This window comes from Papilio machaon, chromosome 14 (genome assembly GCF_912999745.1).
Source record: "Papilio machaon chromosome 14, ilPapMach1.1, whole genome shotgun sequence".
NCBI classification, from domain to species: domain Eukaryota; kingdom Metazoa; phylum Arthropoda; class Insecta; order Lepidoptera; family Papilionidae; genus Papilio; species Papilio machaon.
In genome coordinates, this window is record NC_059999.1 from 4898238 (window position 1) to 4921724 (window position 23487).

A 23487-nucleotide genomic window follows, 5' to 3' on the forward strand; every position below is an offset into this window, starting at 1 on the left:
ACAGTAGTAGTACACATAACAACCAACCGAAGCAACCGAAGAATATAGGTAGGCTGAAAAGAAAAGAAAAAAATAAATTTTATTTATTGATTTTAATAGGTGCACACAACATACTTTGGTAATTGATAATCTCAAAGAAGAATAGATAAGTTGTGTTTATTAGGGATATTTTTTTTCAGTGGATGATCGGCGTTTTTTTCAAAAAAATCCTTAAATATCAGTTTTATAAACAGCTATCTATAAATAAAATTCGTAGTAAATTTTAAATTTCGTGTACAACATGACATTAGAAGTGAAATAGAACTATTTTGAAAAAATTGGCTACAAATATCACTAGGCAGGGAAAATGGAGGGAGAACTTTAGTTCCTGTAGTGGGACCGCACAGGCTGATATGATACTCGTAGGTAATTATTTATTTGTTCATTTAATTTGGCCATATTATTATGCTCTGTGTAGCGACTTCGTAATGAAAGGTGTGTCGCATTGGAATTTGCGTTAGATAGCGAACGATTTCCACGTCACGCAAATTGTGTTTTCAATTAACTATCAATTTAATATTCCACGCTTTAATAACTCACTGCGTTGGATCGAATTATTAAATTTATCTATGCAATATTCCTTTTACTCATATAAGTGTAAAGTATGAATCATTCAGTTGTAAGGTTTGAACTAATTAGGATAAGTTTTGGTTTATTGTTTGAATATATCTACTTTACCGCCGCTTTCTGACACTGAAATCTCAAAATTTATACAAAGGTTTTTTTGGTCTCAGAAATCCACGGTTAGTGTAACAGTCTGTCTATGATTTTAAATTATTCGAATCGACAACTTCTCTAAATACGATTAAGTAACATGTTCTAACTCAATTAATTTTGCACAAAAATATGTTTCAAATATATTTTCATCAGTTAGTCAGAAAGACCCATCACCAGTAAAACTTTGTGCGTATGTTTTTTTAAAGATATTATTTCATCCATAAATTAGAATGTTCTATAAACAAAGGAATGAAAGGAGTTGACAGTTTTACGTAGGGGTTTTGATATACGGGTATTTATTTTACTCTGCCGACATCGGAAGCTATAGTCGTATGGAAAAACCATTGCATTTTGTTTTGTTTAAATCGATATTGCAGTACCCGAATACTTAAAATATACATTCGTTTTTCTGTCTTCGCGTCGAGAAGAACAAAAATAAGCACACGGCAAGCACATGATTTTTATCATGTTGGTACTTATAGCAAAGAAAAATATTTGACATAGTCTTGTCTTCAGGTATTCTTAATACAACGTTCCGTCGCGCGGACAAAGTCGTGGGGTCATCATTGACTTAAAATAAACGCTTGTCAGTTGTCAGACTTAAGGCTTTTTATGATGCAAATCTTTGCGCATTTTGTTATAATATCCTACCATTTCCTTACGCTTAGGATTACTAAGACTAAGCCTAGTTTAGATTAGGGCTAGTAGACTGTAACGTTTTACGCTGCCGAAACAATTATTTTCAAAAGTATTTATTTCATGACCATCAAACTATTTCGAAAATTTTAATATAACATGACACGAAAATGTTATAACTGTACAATCAAATATGCGGGATGCATCTAAACGCCATCCAATAATTTACAGGGCTATTCTGTGGTCGAAATCTGGGGCGATTTCAAATAACTTTTCGTGGAACTGGTAGAGCGTGGTGCCAAATATTATTGTCCCATTGCCATTGCCAGTTAGAAATTAGAAGCCAGTCAGTGTAATTACCTATGACATTGGGTGGCGTTACATTTAAACAAATAGGAGTGGTTATAGGAACTTAATCAATAACGCATGTTACAATTATTATGAAACCACTTTTACGCACCGAAGTAAGACTGAATGCCTAAAATTCAAATTGCCAAAAAGTACTAGTTTGGCAAATGAAACTTTATCATTTATATTGATAAAAACTAACTGCAAACTACTAAAACTACTTCAGTTACAGTTAAAACATGACCATGTTATATTTAAACTTTTTCCCGACTTACATTACTTTAGGATACTTAACCTTAAGTTTAATTTAAATGTTAATGTCTGGAAGAAAATAGATTAAGCTGCATATAAAAGAATTAAATGTGTTACTGAACTCTCATTTTATTTTTATTACCTGCGTCGTATTGTTTTTTAACATGGTAACATTAATAAGAAAACTTCAAATCATGATATTTATAACATATAAACGTCAGTGTCATATTTCGTTACATAGGTTTAAAAACAACACTTTCAATATAACTATTTTTGGTTTTTTATCCTCATTCCCACGTTTTACATTTACAAATCGGTATTTGGGATAATTTTACTATTAATTTACTTGTTTTTTATGAGTGGTATACTTAAAAGTGAGCATTTTAAATCATGGGTCGAAAATTGCAAGCAAAGCATATCTCGAAAAAACGGAATGTTGGAAAGGAGACCAATAAATTTCATCTTCAAAAGCGAAAAGAACTTGCTGTTTTGATAGATAAAGTGCTAAAACTCACCAGTGTTTTCCAGACCACTGGTAATACACTAAAAAGTTGGGATCATCATTTAGAAATTGAAGCTATTGTAAAGGAGATCATAAACATTGAAAATGCTTTGTACCCTAAAGATGCTCAGATTGAACGTAAAGAAAAATTAGATAAATATCTAATTTGGTTGCGTGACAATGGTGCACAGTTTGAAGGTAATTAACAATAATAATTTTCTTTAATTCTACCCTTTATCATTAAATAATCAAGAAGTCTTGGTGTAAATAGAAGTAATTGCAATCAGTTTAGGTCAAGGATGAAACTGTTGCTTAGAACATTGCATTCTATACTTATGTACTTCTACTACAAGTTGCTAGGTTTATTAAACAGTGATTATAATCATTATTATTTTATATAGTGCATTTTGATTTAATGTTTCAAATATATTTTTCTTCATAGGGTTTTTCAACGACTTTCCTTATAGGTTTAAGTTTATGCTTATAAAATAAAACTAATAAGTACTTCATGATATTAAATGTAGCATTTAAATTGTTAGTTTAGTCTTTTTCGATTTATTGAAAAAAATTAGGATAGAATCATTGCATAGTAAAATTTGATTATTTCATGTTAGTATATATGTGTTGTCATGGTAAATGACAGTAAAATTCACTTAAATGTGATACAAGATTTTGAAGTGTATACTCAAAGGAATTAATAGAATTTAAGAAAACAATGATGGTGGAAGTTAATTCAAAAATATATAGACATCTCAACCATTGTACTATGTAAATGAATCAGTATTGTTGTACAAAAAAAAGGATGCTAAAATACCTCTCTCATATTAAATTAATTACATTACATAGAATTAGTGTCAAATTTAGCAAAAGCATTAGCTCAATGATGTATTTTCTGTATTTATAGCTTTAAAGATATTACTGCTCTATATTTAATTTTATATAAAAATAGCTTTTACCTGCTTTTAGCTGCTTAAAAAAAATGCACACAAGATAAAAAAGTTCCTACGTCCGTCTCCTAGTTCTAAGCTACCTTCCCATCAATTTTCAGCTAAACAGCTCAGTTTGACTAATCTTGAGTTATAAATAGTGTAACTAACATGACTTTCTCTTATATATATAAGATAATTCAATATTGATTTAGAACTATGTTTAATTTTTTCAGGTGTGGAAATAAGTGAATTTGAGGGATATGACATGGGTTTGAAAGCAACTAAAGATTTCCCTGAAGACTCGCTCATTCTGACTGTGCCTGGGAAACTTATGCTGAGTGAAAAAGATGCAATAGAATCAGAACTTAATACATTTATTAATGCTGATCCTATCTTAATGAATATGCCAAATATAGCATTGGCAATGTTCCTGCTTTTAGAGAGGAATAAGTCGGGTAACTATGATACCTATCTGTATTATATTGGAACTACTATTAAATATGAAAAACCTAACTATAATCTAAGTAAAATCCTCAAAAGTTTTTTAATTTTAAAGTTTAGTTTAAAAAGGAGTTGCATTTCTTTTTTAAACTTTACATTTTGGTTTTAAATTGTTTTATGTATGTATGCATATTGTGAACATTACAGAGTCATTTTGGAAGCCATACATTGATGTTCTACCAGAAAAATACAATACTATCTTATACTTCACAGCAGAAGAGTTAGTTGAACTCAAGGTAATTAACCATATAGTGTAAGATTTCATTATGGTTGCTTTCTCATTAATCTTTAAAAGACTAGTAATACAAATGTAATATTAATCTCGAGATATTTGTACTAACTCAATTATATATCCATGCCAACTTTTCTACATTTTGAAAAGTATTTAATTAATATTACAGCCATCACCGGTGTTAGAATCATCATTGAAACTCTACCGCAGTATTACAAGACAGTATGCATACTTCTACAATAAGATACATGCAGGTAATATACCTGTGTTGAAAAGTCTTAGAGATGTCTTTACATTTGACAACTACAGGTAAGAAAAGAAACCTCATATTATTATTATTTTTATTCCTTTCAAATAATAACAATTGTAATACTAAATAATGTTTTATAATTATTGCACTCATGCCATATTAAATGTCTTATGAGAAATAACAAATATCCCTCTTTAGGCAATAATTTTACATTCAATTAAAATCGAATTCAAACTGAACATTTTTTCAGATATACAGCACTTTTTATACAATTTTGTCATAATTTAAAGATAAGAAATAACATCATAGGAGTGTATTTTGTGATAGCATGTTGAGTATTATAACTTTCATTATAATTAAACAAACAGTTATTTGCAAGAATGATTATTTTTGTCTGAAATGCTCATCATAATTTAGACCTCTTAAAATATTTAAATAAAAAAATAGATTACAATGTCCCTTAAATAAAAATCAGGTCACTATTAAAATTTTTAAACTATCTATATTGAAATTTACAATAGCATAAAGTCGTTGAGATTTATCAAGTTACAGATATGGTTTTCTTAAACTATCCCATGTGTATTCAGGACAATCTTTATCATGGGGTTTTTCCAAAGTATCAATTGAATAAATATTAGATGTTAGCATTGGACTAAGACTTCGCATGCTGCTTGTTTTCGTGGTCATTCTATTTTCAAAGACAGGTGATGGTATTCTATCTTCACTGGAACCATATTTTCTGATAAACACATGTTGTTGATGTTTCCATCTAAATGTAACAAATGTCAGAAGAAATAACACAGCTATTAGTCCTACAATACTAGCGGTGACAACTGTAGCCGATCTTGTATTAGGATTTATTGTCTCTGGTACAATTTTTGGAGAGTTCTCTTCAGTTCCTAATGATTTGAATTCTACTTTTTCATCAGATGGGTTATGATCGAGTCCTTGTACGTCTTCTAAAACTATTAAACCATCTCCATTAATGTCTTCTTCTAGAACAATTTTCTTAACTGTTAAGTCTGATGTATCTGTAACGGACAATATTAAAAATTATTTTATCTAACCGTAGTAACTATTAAGCTTGTTAATATTTTGTTATTTAATATCTTTAAGTAACAAATATGTTTATCGCATAGATCATAGTATTTGTATTACTTACCAAGACTACATACTTATGTTAGAATTGCGTTCATTATAAAGAATGCCTTCAGACAGACCGACAAATATCTGAAAAGTTTCTTAATTATTCGAAATTAATAATGAACTTACCATTTGATGAATGTTCAACCATATCTTCAGACGTATTACGACTTCTTTGGATTAAAGAAAATATTTCATTGAGCGTGATTAAATCTTCATTACCGCGACTCTGTCGTGATGTTCTGTTCGTGAGTATTGCTGCGATCTTATCTTCGTTCTTTACATTTTTCATAATATGGTTTGTATTATTTTCCACTGTGAAGTTATTTATCAATGACGATATTCCTATATTTTCACCGTTTTCATTTACATTGTTACCGAAATCCATCATCATTGGTATGCTTATGTATTCTGTTTGTGTTACATAAGGTACGGTTGTTGTTGGCCTCGCCGTACTGTTATGTGAATTGGCTTCTAATAGCGCTCTCAAAGGATATGTTTCCTTTGATATTGGTTCAATAAGAGATTTGGAGAGAAAAGGTTCAGGCGGATTAGGTTCCCGTGACGCGTTGTGGAATATATCTGCTAAATGCACGTGACTGGACCCACGTTCTCTATGTTCCAATAATTCAGACAACGTCATGTTTCTTTCTCTTAATATTTTTGACAACGTGGCGCTACCTGAAAAAATACATGTTACTAATTTATTTATTGTTATTTTGATGATATGATATACGAATGTGCTACAGACAGGAAACTATTTTTGATTGATTTATCACTTCAAAGTACTTACTTAAAGAATCATGGAGAATTTCTTCTATTTCAAGCTTAGCATTCTCTGTAGTGCTAACTATAGGCGGTTCAGTTGTGGACAGTTTCAATTTCTTCTCACGAGGTCTCGATCTTTTGATAGATTTTTGAACGGGGGATTTAGATGACGTATCTGTAAGGTCATCTACTGTGGTAACCGTTACAATCGGGACATCACTTGCATTTTTTGGTTTTGATTTCATTTTTGCAATAAATTCAGATGCCGATACTAAGTTCGCCATTTCAAATAATTCTGAAAGTAAATGTCCCGGTGATGTTTTATTCGTCGCAATCTTGTGTTTTGATTTTATATTTCTTAATCTGTTTACAAAAGCTTGCTGCCTTAAGTTGGTTATGTTTTGTCGCGTTCTTACTCTAGAAGCCAGTGATGGTCTGATTGGAGGAATCATTTCATAAGTCGTTGTTTCAATAATATTGACTGTTGTGGTAGGTATTGTGTCTGTATTCGTATTTGTTGTTTCTATTTCGGCTTCATCGCTGCTTTGTGTATTGAATTGGGGAATATTTTCTGTTGTTATTTCTTCAGGCATCGATGTTGTGGATTCTTGATCTGTATCTTCTAAGCTTACATTGAACTGTGAGTTTGTAATATTTTTAATGGCTGGAATGAGTTCTTTCCACTGCCTGAATTTAGTAAAGTTATTATTTTGATATCTTCTATTGGTAATATTGATCATGTCTCTACTTAGCTGTCCCTTATAAGAGTTATTACCTAGTGGTCTCATGCGGAGATTTATCCGAACGCCTGTAGGATATCGTCGTCTTTTACCAGCTTTAAATGTTTCATTCAAAGGAATATTATAAGTTTCATTATTAAAAGAGTGTTTTAACCTAAATTTATTTATAGTGTTAGTTTTGTCAGTAACAACGGTTGTTGTTGTTTCCGTGGTACTATATCTGAATGTTGTTGCAACAATTTCTTCTGAAGACGATAGCTCGTCTAAATTGATATCTTTTTTGTCATCCATTGCATGTTCAAAAACGCTATGTGTTTTTCTTGTTAAAGGTCTTGACGTCTCAGTCGTGGGAGTTTTGGTTGTCGTAGATAGCTCCTCGATAGCTTCTTTTTCTGTTTGTGGTAATTCTGTTGTTTTTAATACTGATAGAGCATTTTTCTCGCCGCTGAGTAGATCGGCTAAAGTAAGATTATGCTGTTGCAGTAATTCACTCAGACTCTTCCCTTTCGATTTTTGTAATATATCTTTTAGCGAAATCGGGTCCAAGGGTTTACTCTGCAAAAAATTATATATTTGTTTAATGACATATTCAGTGGAGGTTTGAACACGATCAATATTAAAAACGTTATGTTAAATAATTATAGTTAATAAGTATAATTGGGTAATAAAATATTAAAGTACCGTAAAAAAAATGTTGCATTATCAAGGTGCGTTAAAGCTACTGATGCTTGTATTTTATCCTTAATTTTCCTCAAAACAATATATCGAAGACATTCCTACAAATATATACATATAAAGTATATTTTTTCAGACAAAATTTTTGTAAAAGGATTAAAGTAATCGTCATACATATTTATATGTTTGTTACATACTATAATGTCTCATGTAAGTTACATCCTATTATACCGTTTCAAATATACGACTAATTGTTTAATTATGTTTTTAAACTTACTTGTTCGGTAATGTCATTTAAATTTTCTTGGCCATGTTGTCCATTTTCATTTCTGTTTTGTGAGATTCGAATAGGGGAACCATTTTCCAACGAAAATTCTGATAGAGACTTATTCTCTTTTACTTCGGGATTGTTTTGTTCTTCATATTCATCTTTATTTGCAGGAAACTGCAATGGTTCATCGTCGTCGTCTTCCGCGGTAACGTCTACTGTCGCAAATGCGTTTCGATTTTTCTCTTCGTTATAAAATTGATTTATTGTTAGTCGTGGCTGGTGACTTTCGCTATTTTCTACTTCGGTGTCATAATTTGTAGCTTCGTGTTTTGGAATTGCTGCGTTATTATCCAAGTTTTCTTCGGCAGGAATGTCACCGAACTCACTGAATTCATGCCAAGACTCCTGATTCGATGTTCTTTTCGGGTTTTTTCTTCGGAATGGTCTTGGACTTTCCTCGGCTTCCGGTCGTCCATTCCAGTCGTCTTGTTTGGTGTCGATCTTTTTTCGGCGTCTGTACGGTATCTCTGTGAGGGGTCTATAGTTGTCTGTATTGTAGGGTCTGTATTCTCCAGGTTGCAAATATCTCTCCTGTGGTCCTCTCAGAGCTGCTTGCGGCCGACGCCTGCGCTTTCGGATGGGTCTGCTGCGTTTTGGCGGATCTTCGAGAGATCCGTCCCACGTATCAGTTTGTGTTGAATGTGTCATCATCGGCTCTATTTTCACTGCTCTCCATGGCTGAAAAAATAATTTTTCCTATATAATTTTTTGAACCAACATATTAAAATACAAGACTTAAAGAAAGTTAACATAGAGTTAATTATTTGCCAATTGAAATATAATTCACACAAATTAACATGTATTATTTCCTTATTAAGGCACCGAACCTATTTCATGAATATGAACGTGTTCAGTGAAATGATGTTAAAAAAAATGTCACTAACAATCAATATTTTCCATTTTCTGTAAAGTTGTTCACTAAATTATTAATGTACAATTAAATTTTACATGTATTTTCATACAGAAAATAAACATTCTGTAAGTCTTACTAAAATCTTTTTCCCGAAATAAATTAGATCGAAAACATCATTTTTATTTAGTCGTTGTTAACACATTCATCTATATTTTATCAAACTGAAATCAGCATAGCGATTTGCTTGCAAATAACACATGTGTTTTGAATAGCGCAATCAAAAGTGAAAACGTAAAAGTAAAAATGAAGCAGTTGCATTGAATAGCGCCGTGCGACTTGCCTCGTGGGTAATTGTTATTACCTTTTGTTCCTACACAAACACTACATACTGGCTTAATTCCTTTTTTGCTATTTCGTAAAATACACTTGCTGATTTCAAATATTTCAAATGTCAAATATTTAACAATGACAAGAGCCAGTACTCGTCTTCGGTTAAGTATTAAATTCTGTCGCGCTTTTATTACTTGTAAGAGATTTCAAATAATTATTTTATACGGTTGTGATAATAAACTAATACCAAACTCTTTTACATCTCACTGTAATTCTTGAACAATGGCTAATAGAGTAGATAAGAAACAATACAGGGACTATTCAATTCCGATGATCCATTTAAAGCTTATTTCTGAACCATCGAAGCATACTGTGTACTGCTAAAACGTACATAATATAGTGTTTTATCTTTTTTTTACATAAAAATATTAATAATATATTGTACAGGCGGTGGAAACTCACAGTCACTTAAAAAATAATCAAATAATTATATTTAATAATTAAAGACGTTCTAAATCATTCGAGAAAGATATATTCCAATCAATCAAGTTACAGTATATCGTGTAGTTTATGCGTTATTATGCATATGTTATCTCATAGTAACGAAAGCTGTAACACCAGCGATGGCATAATGTCGAGAGGAAAGTCGAAAGTGTCCATACAACACAAATACCGGTTTTGCGATTGAACTTGCACTGCGTTCGGGGATTTATGTTGTAATAATATTACATCGATAGTTTATATACGTTACAAGTATATTTTTGCTGTATGTTTAAGTTGTTATTTTTCAAAATTAGTCTGAATGTTTCATATTGTTGAAAAAAAAGCGGAAACCGTTGTCTTTTTTAATGGATTCAAAGTAGCGGTCATCTTTAATCATTAATTTATTCCTGTTTGTTTATATCTTTTGAGACCACCTGTTTGTGAATGGTTTTTAATTTACATTTGTATATTTTTCTTTGCGTCATCATAAGATTTTCAATTTGAGCATACATACATATTTAGTAGTAATTGTTAAATAAAAAAAAATCTGATTCTGAGTAGTTACTTTAGGTAAAAGTATTATAGACATAGACAAGATGTACACGGAAAAGTAAAGAAATATAAAATAAATAAATATTTTCTATCGATTATTTAAATATTGAGGATGGCTTTAGTACACACTATGAGTTAAGAAAGCAATTACAAAAAAGATTACAAATTCTTTGTACACAGAGGATACCAAACGAGTTATTTAAAATTTCAATTTCTAATTAGGTTGCAATGATCATACATATTGAATTGTTTCATCAAAGTTCGTTTATTTCAACTTTTTGTAATACCTTTTTCATAACATAATTAAAGAACCAGTATAAACATTTCCAGTACTGACACACATGCATAAAAAAGTTTATTCTGGTTTTTTCAAGCAGATAAAATGTAATGACAATATATGTTTAATATGACAAGTGTTTCTACAGTGGAAGCTTACGGTGAAATCGTAAGTAATAGGTATATGAAACATTTCTCGAGTATACAAATTGTCTACAAAGTTGATAGTCATATCGGATAGAGCAATCGCTTTCATATCATAGATTCGATTCCAATTGTATTACAGCTTTCACATTCGAAGTGTAATTTTATGATGGCGAAGATAACTTAGTGGCTGCATATATCTTTTGCTTGTATGTTACGGTGTTCGATTCTAAGTTGATTTGATTGCTATTATCTTAGTAGATACCGGACACGAATAATATAATAGAATAGTAGAGTTACTACTCTATTATGTCTTTATTATTTTTACGAGCTACCAAGTTCCAAGTACGCTCCACTTACTTTTCCAGATCATAGAAACGCCTGTTCTGATTTCTTTAGAAAACCTGTCTTTTGAAGTATATACTCTGATGATATAAATTATTACAATAAAATTGCAGTAGTAATCAGACAGCATAGGTATCTTAATTAAATTGTAATTTTTTTTCCGATAAAGTTAAGGATTTTACTCACTATTAGGTGCACATAGAAAGTTAACTTATATTAATTTGTCTCAGAAAAAATATTTCAAAAACTTTTGAACTGTCATAGACTAGTTACAATTGACCGTACCATTTCGAGTGAGACAAAAAGAATTCCATCTCGTCTTAATCAATTCAGCTCATAAAATCAAAGTACTAGTAGCTATTCTATGCAACCGGTGATAAAAAAGTAGTTACATTCAAAGTAACACAAAAATTCCCCAACTATCAGTCGGGCAAAAAGGTGACTCATGACACATTAATATTACCACAGGATTTGTGTAACGTCACACATTCCTTTCTTATTTCTGAAACGGCCTACCTCATTATCAGTAATTACCTCTACCATTTCCTTTTATTCATAAAACAATAACATCGTAAACCCACCATTTATAACAATACGTGAGCCATTCGTGGTGTATAGAATATTTGAATTATCAAAGCACAATCGTCTTTTCTTTCGACTCGATTGGTAAGAGTAGGTACTGCTTCCCTGGACAAAGTGCATTCCGTCCGAAGCGAATGCACTTTGTCTACGGGGAATTATATGGACTATGGGGATATCTATTTGTATATACTAATCCTTATCAAACTTTGCTTAAAAATTGCATTACTTTAAAGATCACTACATAATTGTCACTAAGAGCGATCACTTAATGAATCTGAGTACACAATTATGGTTATCTGGTTATTTGTGATTAGGATTCATGGTCGAAGTTAAAAAAAATAATCCACATGTTTTGCAATAATTGCCCTTTATTCGAGAAAAAGGACAGACATTTCAATATTATATTAGCTTAATTTTGCTGTACCAACTCCCCTTTTTTTAAAGCAATTTCAAAGTTTCACTTCACTTTGTGACGACCGCCACGGTGGCTTAAACTGTAATGTAGCTTTTTCCGGTAATTTCATTATTAAAATTGATTCGATTAATTTCAAAGTTTTGTCCTTAATCTTGATACTTTTAGTAAATGTATACGAATAGGAAATAACACCTTACTACCAGCGTGCGTAAAGCAATTAACTAGTAACAAATCAATGGTTGGGTCATAGTTAAAATTATCTAAATAAAAAAATATTTATTACCACATCGTAGTTTGTGGTGTCAGTCTCCATGGTCCTAGGTCTTAGCTCCCGTGCATATTCGTCCAAGTCTTCTTCAGCAGAATTCACAATGATAACCAGTGCGGCCAACGTACTTAACAGCGGCATGGTACTTTTCAAATATACACCCATATTATACCAAACAAAAAAATCCAAGATAATCCTAGTTTACACAGAATTCACTTGAAATCACCAAAATCCATTAATAACGCCCTTAGATACTAAGAAGGAAAAAAAGAATAAAAATGAAGGAAATAGAACTGAATAACAGAACCGATATCAACTCCACGTACAACGATAGGCGATTTCGAATCGTTCGATTTTTAATTTTCACATTATCACTGTTTTTTTTAAAACCTCTTAATTATAATTGGCCGCTAACGATGTAGGAAATAATGTTATTGGCTGTTAATAAATTTAAAAAAGCGTTTTTTTTACGCGATTATACGGTTTTTTTTTTTCGAATACGAAACTGACACACGTTGGCTTACGACAGCTCGATAGGTGCGAATGCGGGAGCACGGTGGCCGTCTCGCGGATTCATGCCCCGCGCTTTGCCCTAAGATGGAAAACGAACAATACATGGAAATATAAAATAAAACTTTTCTTCCATTCAATTCGTAAACAATTTATAAATAAAACTGTATTTATTATCAATCATATTTGTTTTTTGAAAGGTTTGATTCTCTTTTGAAACTGATACATTCATAGTCTATAGTCCATTCATTTTTAACCTCGTTTTTAAAATTATGAAAGAACTATTATTCTTACAAGTTTAGTTTATAAACTCGTAACGACAACACAGTCATCATTTGTATTGTTTTTATTTGTTTGTTTTTATAAGAAAATTATATGAATATATGCCCTGTTTTCAAAATATGGGCTAATGGGTTTGACATCTTTACCAAATAGAATATGTTTAGATAGAGATAGAGGTGTGCCAAGACTGTGCCAAAATTAAAATTCTTAATCAATTCTCCCTAGATTTATATGGGTGAGTGCTTCACTAAATACAGAGTAAGTAAAAACGCGTAAGGCTTTTTATTCATGTCAAAATATTAACTGTATGTGTGATGTGATTTCTTTAAAAGCAGAGTCTCAGTGCCATATTCTCACAAACGAGAGTAAAATTAAAAACTATCGATAAACAAAAAATAGAGTTGAATTAAAGACAGAACAACATATCTGACTCGGTGGGAATAACTGAAACTAAATTACTAAACCTCATTAGCACCCTGCTTTGAATGGCAAGAAAAGTGTCATAAGATCCTTGTCGGAATACAGCTGTCTTGTCATGTCATGTATGTTATTTTTTATTCCTAAAAAAGTGTTAAATAACATCTGACAGAACTAACCGCTATTAGGTACCGTGCATTCACCGGGCCAGTTAAACTTGTTTGGCTATAGTATTCATGTAGTTGTAGACATGGTGTTTATTGAAGGTGTTTCAGTTTATAAACATAGCATTAGTATAGTGTAGTCGCTAGTTGTTATGATCGCTGCACGTACGATGCATGTGAAACGGTATGCGCGCGCGCCGTCTCCCGCAAGGAATGCGACGTGCGGATAAATATCTCTATCACTCTTTCACTACATCTTTAATGTATTTCATTATTGTATTTAATTTATTTTCTTAAGGAAAAATAATGCACGCATACGTATTTTAGCATTTGAACATTTATTCTTCTCTTGGTCACCAATCTTGGTGCACCATGATACCCGAAGATTTCGGGTCAAACCCGATGACATGGCAACTCTATTAGGAATTGTGTAGTGTACTAGTTGTGTAAGAAAGTAATCCGCTACTTTCAGAATCAAAGACGAACTGTTCAATACCATCGCTACCTATAACGTTCTAACAAGGCTCAAAAGAAAAACTAAATGATTAAGAAAAAATAATAATCATAAAACAATTCCGTATTGTGGTTAAAACTGAATCGATTCAGCACGGCCGCGGTGACATGTTTTTTTGTTCTTTCTTGAAAGAATTCGTTACATTATGCTTTACGTAATAATAGGTAGGCAGAGATGTCATCGTACGACACAATCAGAGCATACAAACTTGAAATGTAAGTAAAAAAAGATTAAATGAAACAACTAGTTATCACGCCTTTCTGATTTTCTTGGAACATAGTCGTAAATAGAGTATAATTTTTATGTCATAACATAGGGTATGAATTAGGTATGGATAGATAAATAAATAAAAATATAATTTTATTTGTATGTTAATTATAGATACGGTACAGTATTTGGTTATTGGTAATAGTTGATTTTTTTGTTTCATAAAACATTCATTAATTTGAAATATAATTAAATAGCGATGCATAATCGACTTTCAAACGTTTTACGGTATTGGAAGATTCTCAACGGTTTATGTAATATTTACCGCAGCTTTCTACATCAGTAAGATTTTGTTCGTGCATCGCAGAATTGCTAAATCATCAGTTACGGGTTATTTTAAATTTGTATCGATCATTTGCACCGTTTTTATAAAGTGAAAGAATAATAAATTAACTAAACTAGAATAGTTAAAATATTATACTGTGACATTTATGTTCAATCGATATAAGAGCCATAACAAATTAAATAAATATTGTGTGCATTTAAAACATAAAGTTTTAAATGAAGCAAATAATTTCCTATTTATAGGAATGAACTTTCACCTGTACAATAAGAGCGAAGTAGGTTTGTGGAGACGTAAACTGTCATTGATAGCTCCGAATACCTAGGTATAGATGTGGAATTAAAATACGTGAGAACATGTTTTTTATGTAAACAATTAACGTAGAAAAATCTAGAAAATCCAATAATGAGTTATGTAAAAACTGTTATCTCGAATTATTTGTGTACAAATTATATAAGTACTCTACTTTAGATCATAATAATAAATAAACATTTTATGATTAATTTAATAATTATATATCGTTGGAAAAAAATATACCTACTACAATACAATACAAATTACATAATAATGTACATAAATATAGTAGGTATATTCTGTAAACTCTCTCTGGAAGTCGACAATAATGAGGGTACAATGACCCTGTCACTTGTTTCTCTTAGCTCGACTAGAATCAAAGTACGTAAATATCTCACGCCTTGTCATCTGCTAAGCCACCTGGAAAGCCGGAATTATCGCTTCATTGGTGCTGTCTACTGGTTAGTGATAATATTTTTGATTGTTTGTGTTTTGTTTATCATCGATACATCTAGAGTATTTTTTAGAGTAGAAAAGAGTATTATTTTGGAGTTGAACTATTTTAAATGATAAGCAACAGGTCTCTATTTGGCCTTAAACAGGTTTGAGTTATCATAGAAATAGATACCCTAAAGAGTGTATTCATTACCTTCATTATGTTACGACTATAGACAATGGTGTCACTTTCGACGGGATCATATTTACGCAATATTTCGCACAACCTCACTTGGCGTAGAGCCGAGAAAGATAACGATTACCAACTACTTCTTTCTTACCCTTTCGTAATATTTTATGTAATTTTACTCTGGTTATTGCGTAACTTTATAAAACTTTTTCTTTCGATGTTTCGGTAATATTTGGCGACTTTCCATGATTGTTGTTTATGGAAAATTAGGGTATTTTTGGCGAGCCAACGCGATAATCGTCAAGATTTTTTCATTACACTGGCTGCCTATTACCAATCCTTTGTGGGCTACTTTCGAATGGGACTTTATCTCTTTGGAAGTTGAAAGAAATTTAAAAGTAAAATCAGTACGAAAATCCATTAGACAATCGTAAAATTGTAACACAGTCAACAAAGCACCGGACGAGCTGAGGCGATATTATCAAACAGTAGCGCGCATGCTTAACGCCGACAATTTGTAAATGCTTCTTCCAAAGCAGGAAGAACAGACTAATAGAAGAAAACAAATAATCAATTGTTAACTAAAGAGACGAGCAGCAGCTAAATTTGTAACATGTTAAGCAGTCAAAAATACTTAATGTATGTATGAAAAAATAATCTGATAACTACAAGAAGTTAATTAAGATATTTGTTACAAAAATAAATTATATCGTTGGTTTCTTAAACAGTCTACAATAAGAGACTCCTTTAGTGGTCAATCAACCCCTTCAAATGTGGCAGTTAATGCATTACGTTGTAGTTACGTTATACTAGTAGGTTTTGTAGTTACATTTTATATAATTAGATGTTAATTAAAACAAAGTTTCCCATCACAAACAGTAACATAGATAAAATTATGTACAATGAAAGGAAAGCTCACTAAATGTATTTAATTATCTTCAAATCTTATTGTATTCATGTACTTGCTTTCTCTAGCTTTATGTGATAATTTATTGTTATGTAATTTAACTTTAAATTGAATAAAACTTCTATTTATCCATCATACTTTTAAGTTCCTCTTAACTTTAGTATCAATGTTATTATACTTAACACGCGATCGCCGGCGACTTCTCAGTTAAAATAGAATAGCCTATAATATGCCATGCATCAGCTTATTTCTCATGAAAGTCCAGTCAAATTCGAGCCAGCTGTTTCGAATATTACCCCGACTTAACCCGGACTTGCTGACAGACGTATAGACAGACAAAAATATTAAAGATTGAATTTTCGCTATTAGCCACGCAAATACATGTTAACGAAATATGATATTACTTACAGACACTACAATTTTATTAATTGTATGGATAAGAAATCTGTTCGTTATAGTTTGTTTAACTACAGTATAAATATTTATCATACTACACAAAACCAATAAAGTGCAGTACAAAAAAACAGTCCCATATACACATTTGTATTCATAACTCGTAAGTGAAATGCAGATTGGGCGCTGCAGGTTATCTCTTACGACATAAGAGAGGGAGTGCATTCACATATTCTAAACATTATAAACATATGCTGACTTATGTAAATAAATTTTGTATTCAGATGGGCTGCGTCAACAGTGATGACGCGTCAGAACAATATACAACTGGCAGAAGGCACCACTACCGCCTTCATACCACTGTGGGACATGTGCAACCATGAACAAGGCAAGGTACGTAGTTTAGCTCTTAGTCACTTATCTTTAGAATAATAGCTGGAGAGATCGCTGCTTGGAAATTACAGATTTTGCTTTGTTCAACTTAAAAGCATCTGTTGATGTTGACAGTTAACTCTATCTCCATTATATTAATTCATCACCGCTTGTAGCCTGTCCATGTATAGAGGTACATTTGCTCTTGGTCTATATCAGGGTATCTACGCTGTATGACAAATGTAAACTTAGTGGCTTATGTTTATAACTCTCCATGTATATCTGTTCATTTTATTCAAGAGCTATCTAACCGCCTTTGAAAATTATTAAACTAAATAGAAAGGTCTTGTATGTCTGAGAGTAATGATGTAGCTGGCTAGCTGATACCATTTTTACTGTCGATTAGATTAATGTCAAACGAAGCCGGGATGCGTTGTTTGTATAGAAAAGTGTGTTGATGTAACTAACAATAGTCAGGAAGAGTTACATCGCAGTAAAATCTATACACGCTCTTGGAATAATTATTGTTATGGCTTAATTTTCTAGTCTGTTATTGAGTCATAAAACAATCAATTGATGTTGTGACATTAACATCAGACTCAGAAGATATAGGATTGACAACTTTTAAAGATAAGACACAAAATATAAAAGATGAATCATATAAGAAGTTAATCTAGAATGGTACATAAAAACTATGTAAATTTGATTGCTGGAACGAGAATCCAATGCTTTTTCGTAATTGATTCATAACATATTTAAACGGAGTCATTTTGAAAAAAACATTCTCTCATAATATTTTGGATGGAAATTCAATCTCCAGTTTAAATATCGTTTGTTAACATCATCCAATGTTTTCAAACGTTCCAGATAACAACGGACTTCAGTAAGGAGAGAGACAGAAGCGAATGTTATGCTCTCCGTGATTTCAAAGCTGGCGAACAAATATTTATCTTCTACGGCGCAAGACCTAACTGCGATTTGTTCCTGCATAATGGGTAAGTGACAGGCCAAATAACTATAAAATACAGATTGCAAATGTCAAGAAGAAATTCATTTTTGAGATCTCTTTGTTTCATTTTAATAATCCGCCCTAAGTGCATGTCTCTGTTATCTATATAATTACCCTGCATATTTCCGAAATTAATAATACTTATATTATAAAAACGAAAGTTTAGATGGATCCATCCATCCATCCGATGGATAGATGGATGTTTATTTGAAGGTATCTCCGGAAAGACTCAACGGATTTTGATGATGTAGAATATAGTCAGGAAGAACACATAGGCTACTTATTAAGTTTTTATTAAATTCCGCACGGACGGAGTCGTGGAGGACAGTTAGTCCTATCATAAACCTGCCCTTTTCCCTAATGAGGGTCAGCACAATATACTACTCCTCCATATATTTTCTTACGAATATCCTCTTGCACGGTCTTTATCTACTCAATTTTTTTAGCCATCAATATTCAGTGACATTACGACAAAGTAATAGTGTCGAATTATATACTAGATTGTAGAAACTCTTATAAAAGGTGTTCTAAAAGTATCGACTAAGCAAAAGATCAAATTACTAAAACATGATCTTAGCAAAATTAATTACATTAATCATACTTAACCTTTATATTTATTTTTAATATGTTTGTTTATATTTTGGAAACACCCTTACAAATAAACGCTATAAATATAATATTATTATTTTTGTTAAAGGGTTTAAAAACCGTTTATTTATTTTGAAAATATGTCAATCAATGTATGAATAATCGATTGTAAAATTGTTCTATTGAATAAGTCTATTGTTAGTCAAAAACAAACATGTTTTTCGTTATTGTATTCAGTTGCAATAACGATGTAATAAGATGCAGGTTGTTAACGATCGATTGCGTTGACTTATGCAATTATTCGTTTCAAGAATACGTATAGAGATAATATAACATCTACTTGTGAATTCATACTGCGTTATAGATTGTGGATTTTGTCAGAATCTATTTTAATAGAATCGCAAAAATAATTCTAATATTTTTACTAATTTAATAATTTTCATGTGTCATTACTTTTAGAGTTTTTAAACAAAAAAATAAAAAGTGTTAAACATTTTGTTTATCCTAGAGCGTATAATTTTTGTACAATTCAGAGATATTAGAGAGAATAGATATTATTTAAAAAATTCAGCTTAACCAAAAAAAAAACATGATGAATTATAATTGAAATTTTACATTTTTTTTGTATTAAAAATTTTATGTAAAAAAATTTCTTTCCAGTTTCGTGTACCCGGATAACCCGAGTGATTCTTTGTCGCTAGCGCTGGGTATCAGCTCGGGGGACCCGGCGCGGGAGACACGGCTGGCGCTGCTCAGCAAACTCGGCCTCGCCCGCGTCACATACTTCCACCTGTATTCAGGAGATGCGCCAGTTAGCGCTGAACTACTCGCATTTATACGGATATTTAATATGAACCAAGGTTAGTCGAATCATCAGTTAACCTAAATAATTGCTCCTTGAGATCATCATTATCAGCTCACTACACATCCCCACTGTTGGGCTCGGAGCCTACCCTAAGTTAGGAGTGACTAGGACATAGTCAACCACACTGGCCAAGTGTGGGTTGACTTCACACATATGTTTGAATTTCTTCTCATATATGTGCAGCATCACGATGTTTTCCTTCACCGTAAGAATGTCAGATAAATGTACATATGTAAATCGAAAAACACATTGGTACATGGCGGGATTCGAACCCAGGACCTGCAGATTGCAAGTCAAATGCTTAACCCCTGAGTCATCGACACTCAGATCCTTGAGATGCCAACGTATTTTTTATGTGAATAAATTGAAATAATTTGATCGCTCTTTAAACGATATATTAAGATTTAAGATTATTATGTTTATTCTTAGATCACTTAATTTATAAGATGTTTTGTAATTGATTATTGTGTTCGGCTGCTAAATTGATAAGATAAATAGATTAGGTAATTCGAGAATTGATTTGTGATTTTTGGTATTACGAAGAACATTTTTTAACACTACGAGAATTGACTCTATTCAAGTAATAGCATCTTCGTTTCAAGAACACAGTTAATACAAGAATACATTGCACATTTTTCATGGATAAATTTCTAAACACACCTTGAACTTAACCATCTTTAACTATGTCATATTCTACTAGCAGTTGTCCGCGACTTCATCCGACCGAACTAAAAAAATCTAGTAATAAATATAGCCTATGTCACCTAAGGATAGTATAGCATTCCAATAGTGTAAGAATTTTTCAAATCGGTCTACTAATTACGGAGCCTATTCAATACAAATAACTCTTTCCTCTGTATACCATTAGTTTTAGTAAAGACAGTTGAAGTTTTTTTCGAATAGAATGAAAAGGATGCAGTTGTTGTGTAACTTTTCAGAGGAACTATCAAAGTGGTCAAGTGAAGGTCTCCCAGGTGACCTGGTGTCATCAGACTCGACCAGTTCTGAGGCGGTGGGCGCTGACTTAGAGAAACGCGCCTACACATATTTGTTGACGAGATGCAAGCTCATACGAGCCTCCTACAAGAAGGATCCTGAAGAAACGACCCCTGATACACCTCACAGGTAAAAATTTGTACCAATTTTTCTTTCAGTCACAAATGTACTCTGACAAATTTGTTTGACCCGGTGAAAGCTGTTGCGGCTTCGGGCTTCCATACACATTTTTTGCTTCAGCCTTTTTGGACATTTTTATAAAATGTTTTTTTTACATCATTCAGTTTTGACGTTTTGGTTTTAGATCTTGTTCACATTTTTATCTTGTGCCTTTTTTTAATTAAATTTATAGTGAAAATTTATTCTGACCATTCCTATTTCCTACCACATTAATTCAAAAGCTGTTATCAAGGTTAGTTTTGTTAACAAAATATGTAAAAACTAATTGGGTATAGTTCGACAATTATTTTGTGTCTTTTTTGACATTAATAAGTTCTGTCAGTGATCTGTTGTACTTTAATTTATACTTACCGGGCCGAATAAGTTTGTCGCACTTTTTGTTCTATAAATGTGGAACTTGTATGTTTTAAAGTTAGTGTTAATGAAAAAGCTTCTTATTGCGTTCAATTTTGAATTAATACATCAATTAATTTCAATTGTCAATTAAATTTCAGGAAAAATATAAAATTGCTGAAGCAATGCGAAGTACAAATATTGGACGGTGCCATAAAGTACCTGGAGAATGTTCTGGAAAAACTGTCCGCCAAATAAATACCATATAAAGTACCTTTTGACATAACATTGAACAAATTGTATACATTATTTATTTTTTACAAATTTATACATAAATAATGTATTTGAATATCTTATTTTTTAATAAGTTATTTTTTAAATCCATTCAACGAATTATGTAATTTTTTTTACTTTGTTATAAGTTTTATTTTTTATCTGTGTTCATTTACATTTTGTATTGTGAGTTTAATAAATATTGTTGTTTCTTAATATGTTTTTAATTTTTGCAATCAATTTATTGAGTTTTTATTTTAGTAAAAATATTTAAAAGTTTAAACAAAAGTATGTTATGTCATTACCATGACATTTGTATTGGTATATATCATTGTCTCTTTTCTTTCCAAAGAGAATGTAAGAGATAACAATATTTGGTAACGGTTAGAATAGACTCAGTCTATCGTCCAATCATTATACTCGAATTTAATAGATATGAGAAATAAAAACTCTGTCTAAACTACACAGACTTATAAAAACAGACAAGCTTGTAATCATAAATTTAAATACTGTATTGTACAATTCAGTTCAATAAATCCATAGACAAAATGACATAGACAGTGAAATGTGTAAATATAATTTCTTATTTATATTGAATTTAATTATAACATATAAAGCTATATTAAAATTATTGTAATAACAATATACTCCACATATTTCTTTCGTCTAATCACTTTATTTCCAATTTGTTACATTTTGATTATGAGTACAAAATTGATCAATAAATCTTAACATTACTATTTACAAATTAAATATTACACAAATATAGATTTACCATAAAGAGAATAAATAAAATTAACTTAATTAATCTTAAATTGTTTAAACTTTCGTGTGACATAATAAATAATTAAGAACTGCTTAACTCACGTGCGATCGTCCGGTGACGGCACCGACTAGTTTCGAACCTCTATCTCTCGTCAGTACAAGACACGACGCGACCGCGAAATTCTCAAAATAAACACTTGCCGTGAAGATGGAACCCCGACTGATCCGAAACTAGTCGGTGCCGTCACAGGACGATCACACGTGAGTTAAGCCGTTCTTAATTAATTTAAAAAATGCATCTTTATTTCATTTTTATAGTTTTACAACGGTTATTATTTCCATAAGATAAATTGAAGTTTTCCAAATTATTGTTGCCCGTTTGCTTTGAAAAACGATTACATATATTAAAAATTTTAAATTACCGCCATCGTGTTAACTTTTCACTTACAGGCCAATTTGTGACTAACTGATATAAAATCATTTTAAAATTTTACCAACGGCAAGATACACTTTGCTTAATTTGTAAAATATAATTAAAGAAAAAAATATTATTATGGGATATTAGACATATTTTATTGGATTTATAATTTTCTAACAGATGGCGTTAGAAATAGAATTGTTAAATAGTATTTTTACCATAGATACGTCCAAAGCTGAAAGAGTAAAGGTATAGGGCACTCTTCGCTCGCCCTATTGATAGTTCTACGAAAAACATTTTTTTTACAATCGTTTAAAAAATCTGCTTAATATAAAACACGTAGTCTTACTTTCTTATTTAAAATAAAATAAAAAAGTTATAAACTAGACAATATCTTATCACAAATATAATTTAAAAGCGAATAGGAGGAGGTATATTTTTAGAACTTTAAATATAAATCCTCTCTATTCGTCATTATGTGCGTAACTTAATTTTACTAGTTTAATTTCAATATATTTATTTATATTTCTATGTACATCGTTATAAATTATAACTTAAATCATCGTTAAAATGCTCATATTATCCGTAATAATTGGAACGAAGTTCCTTATCGCGCGTTGTGAAAGGGAGCTAGACGGAAAAAATTCTTACGAAAAGTTGTCACGACACTTTTTGCTATAGTAAGCTATTGTAAGCTGTGCGGCGTCGCATGTTTCTCTGT

General features: G+C 31.4%; 2 protein-coding genes across 2 annotated transcripts; one reads left to right on the forward strand and one right to left on the reverse strand.

Annotated features, from left to right (window-relative positions):
• Positions 1-2225: 2225 nt before the first annotated feature.
• Positions 2226-21607, forward strand: LOC106711339 (actin-histidine N-methyltransferase). The gene is made up of 9 exons (XM_045680905.1): positions 2226-2692; positions 3657-3878; positions 4072-4160; positions 4326-4465; positions 17252-17360; positions 18207-18334; positions 19597-19796; positions 20740-20926; positions 21472-21607. The coding sequence occupies exons 1-9, from the start codon at positions 2383-2385 to the stop codon at positions 21566-21568; spliced, it is 1482 nt and encodes a 493-aa protein (XP_045536861.1). The 5' UTR covers positions 2226-2382; the 3' UTR covers positions 21569-21607.
• LOC106711332 lies at positions 4868-12758 on the reverse strand. Its single transcript, XM_014503637.2, has 5 exons — positions 12327-12758; positions 8010-8741; positions 6343-7612; positions 5679-6230; positions 4868-5437 (listed from the first exon to the last, which is right to left on the reverse strand). Exons 1-5 carry the CDS (start codon positions 12474-12476, stop codon positions 4953-4955), a joined length of 3189 nt encoding a protein of 1062 aa, XP_014359123.2. The 5' UTR covers positions 12477-12758; the 3' UTR covers positions 4868-4952.
• Positions 21608-23487: the final 1880 nt, after the last annotated feature.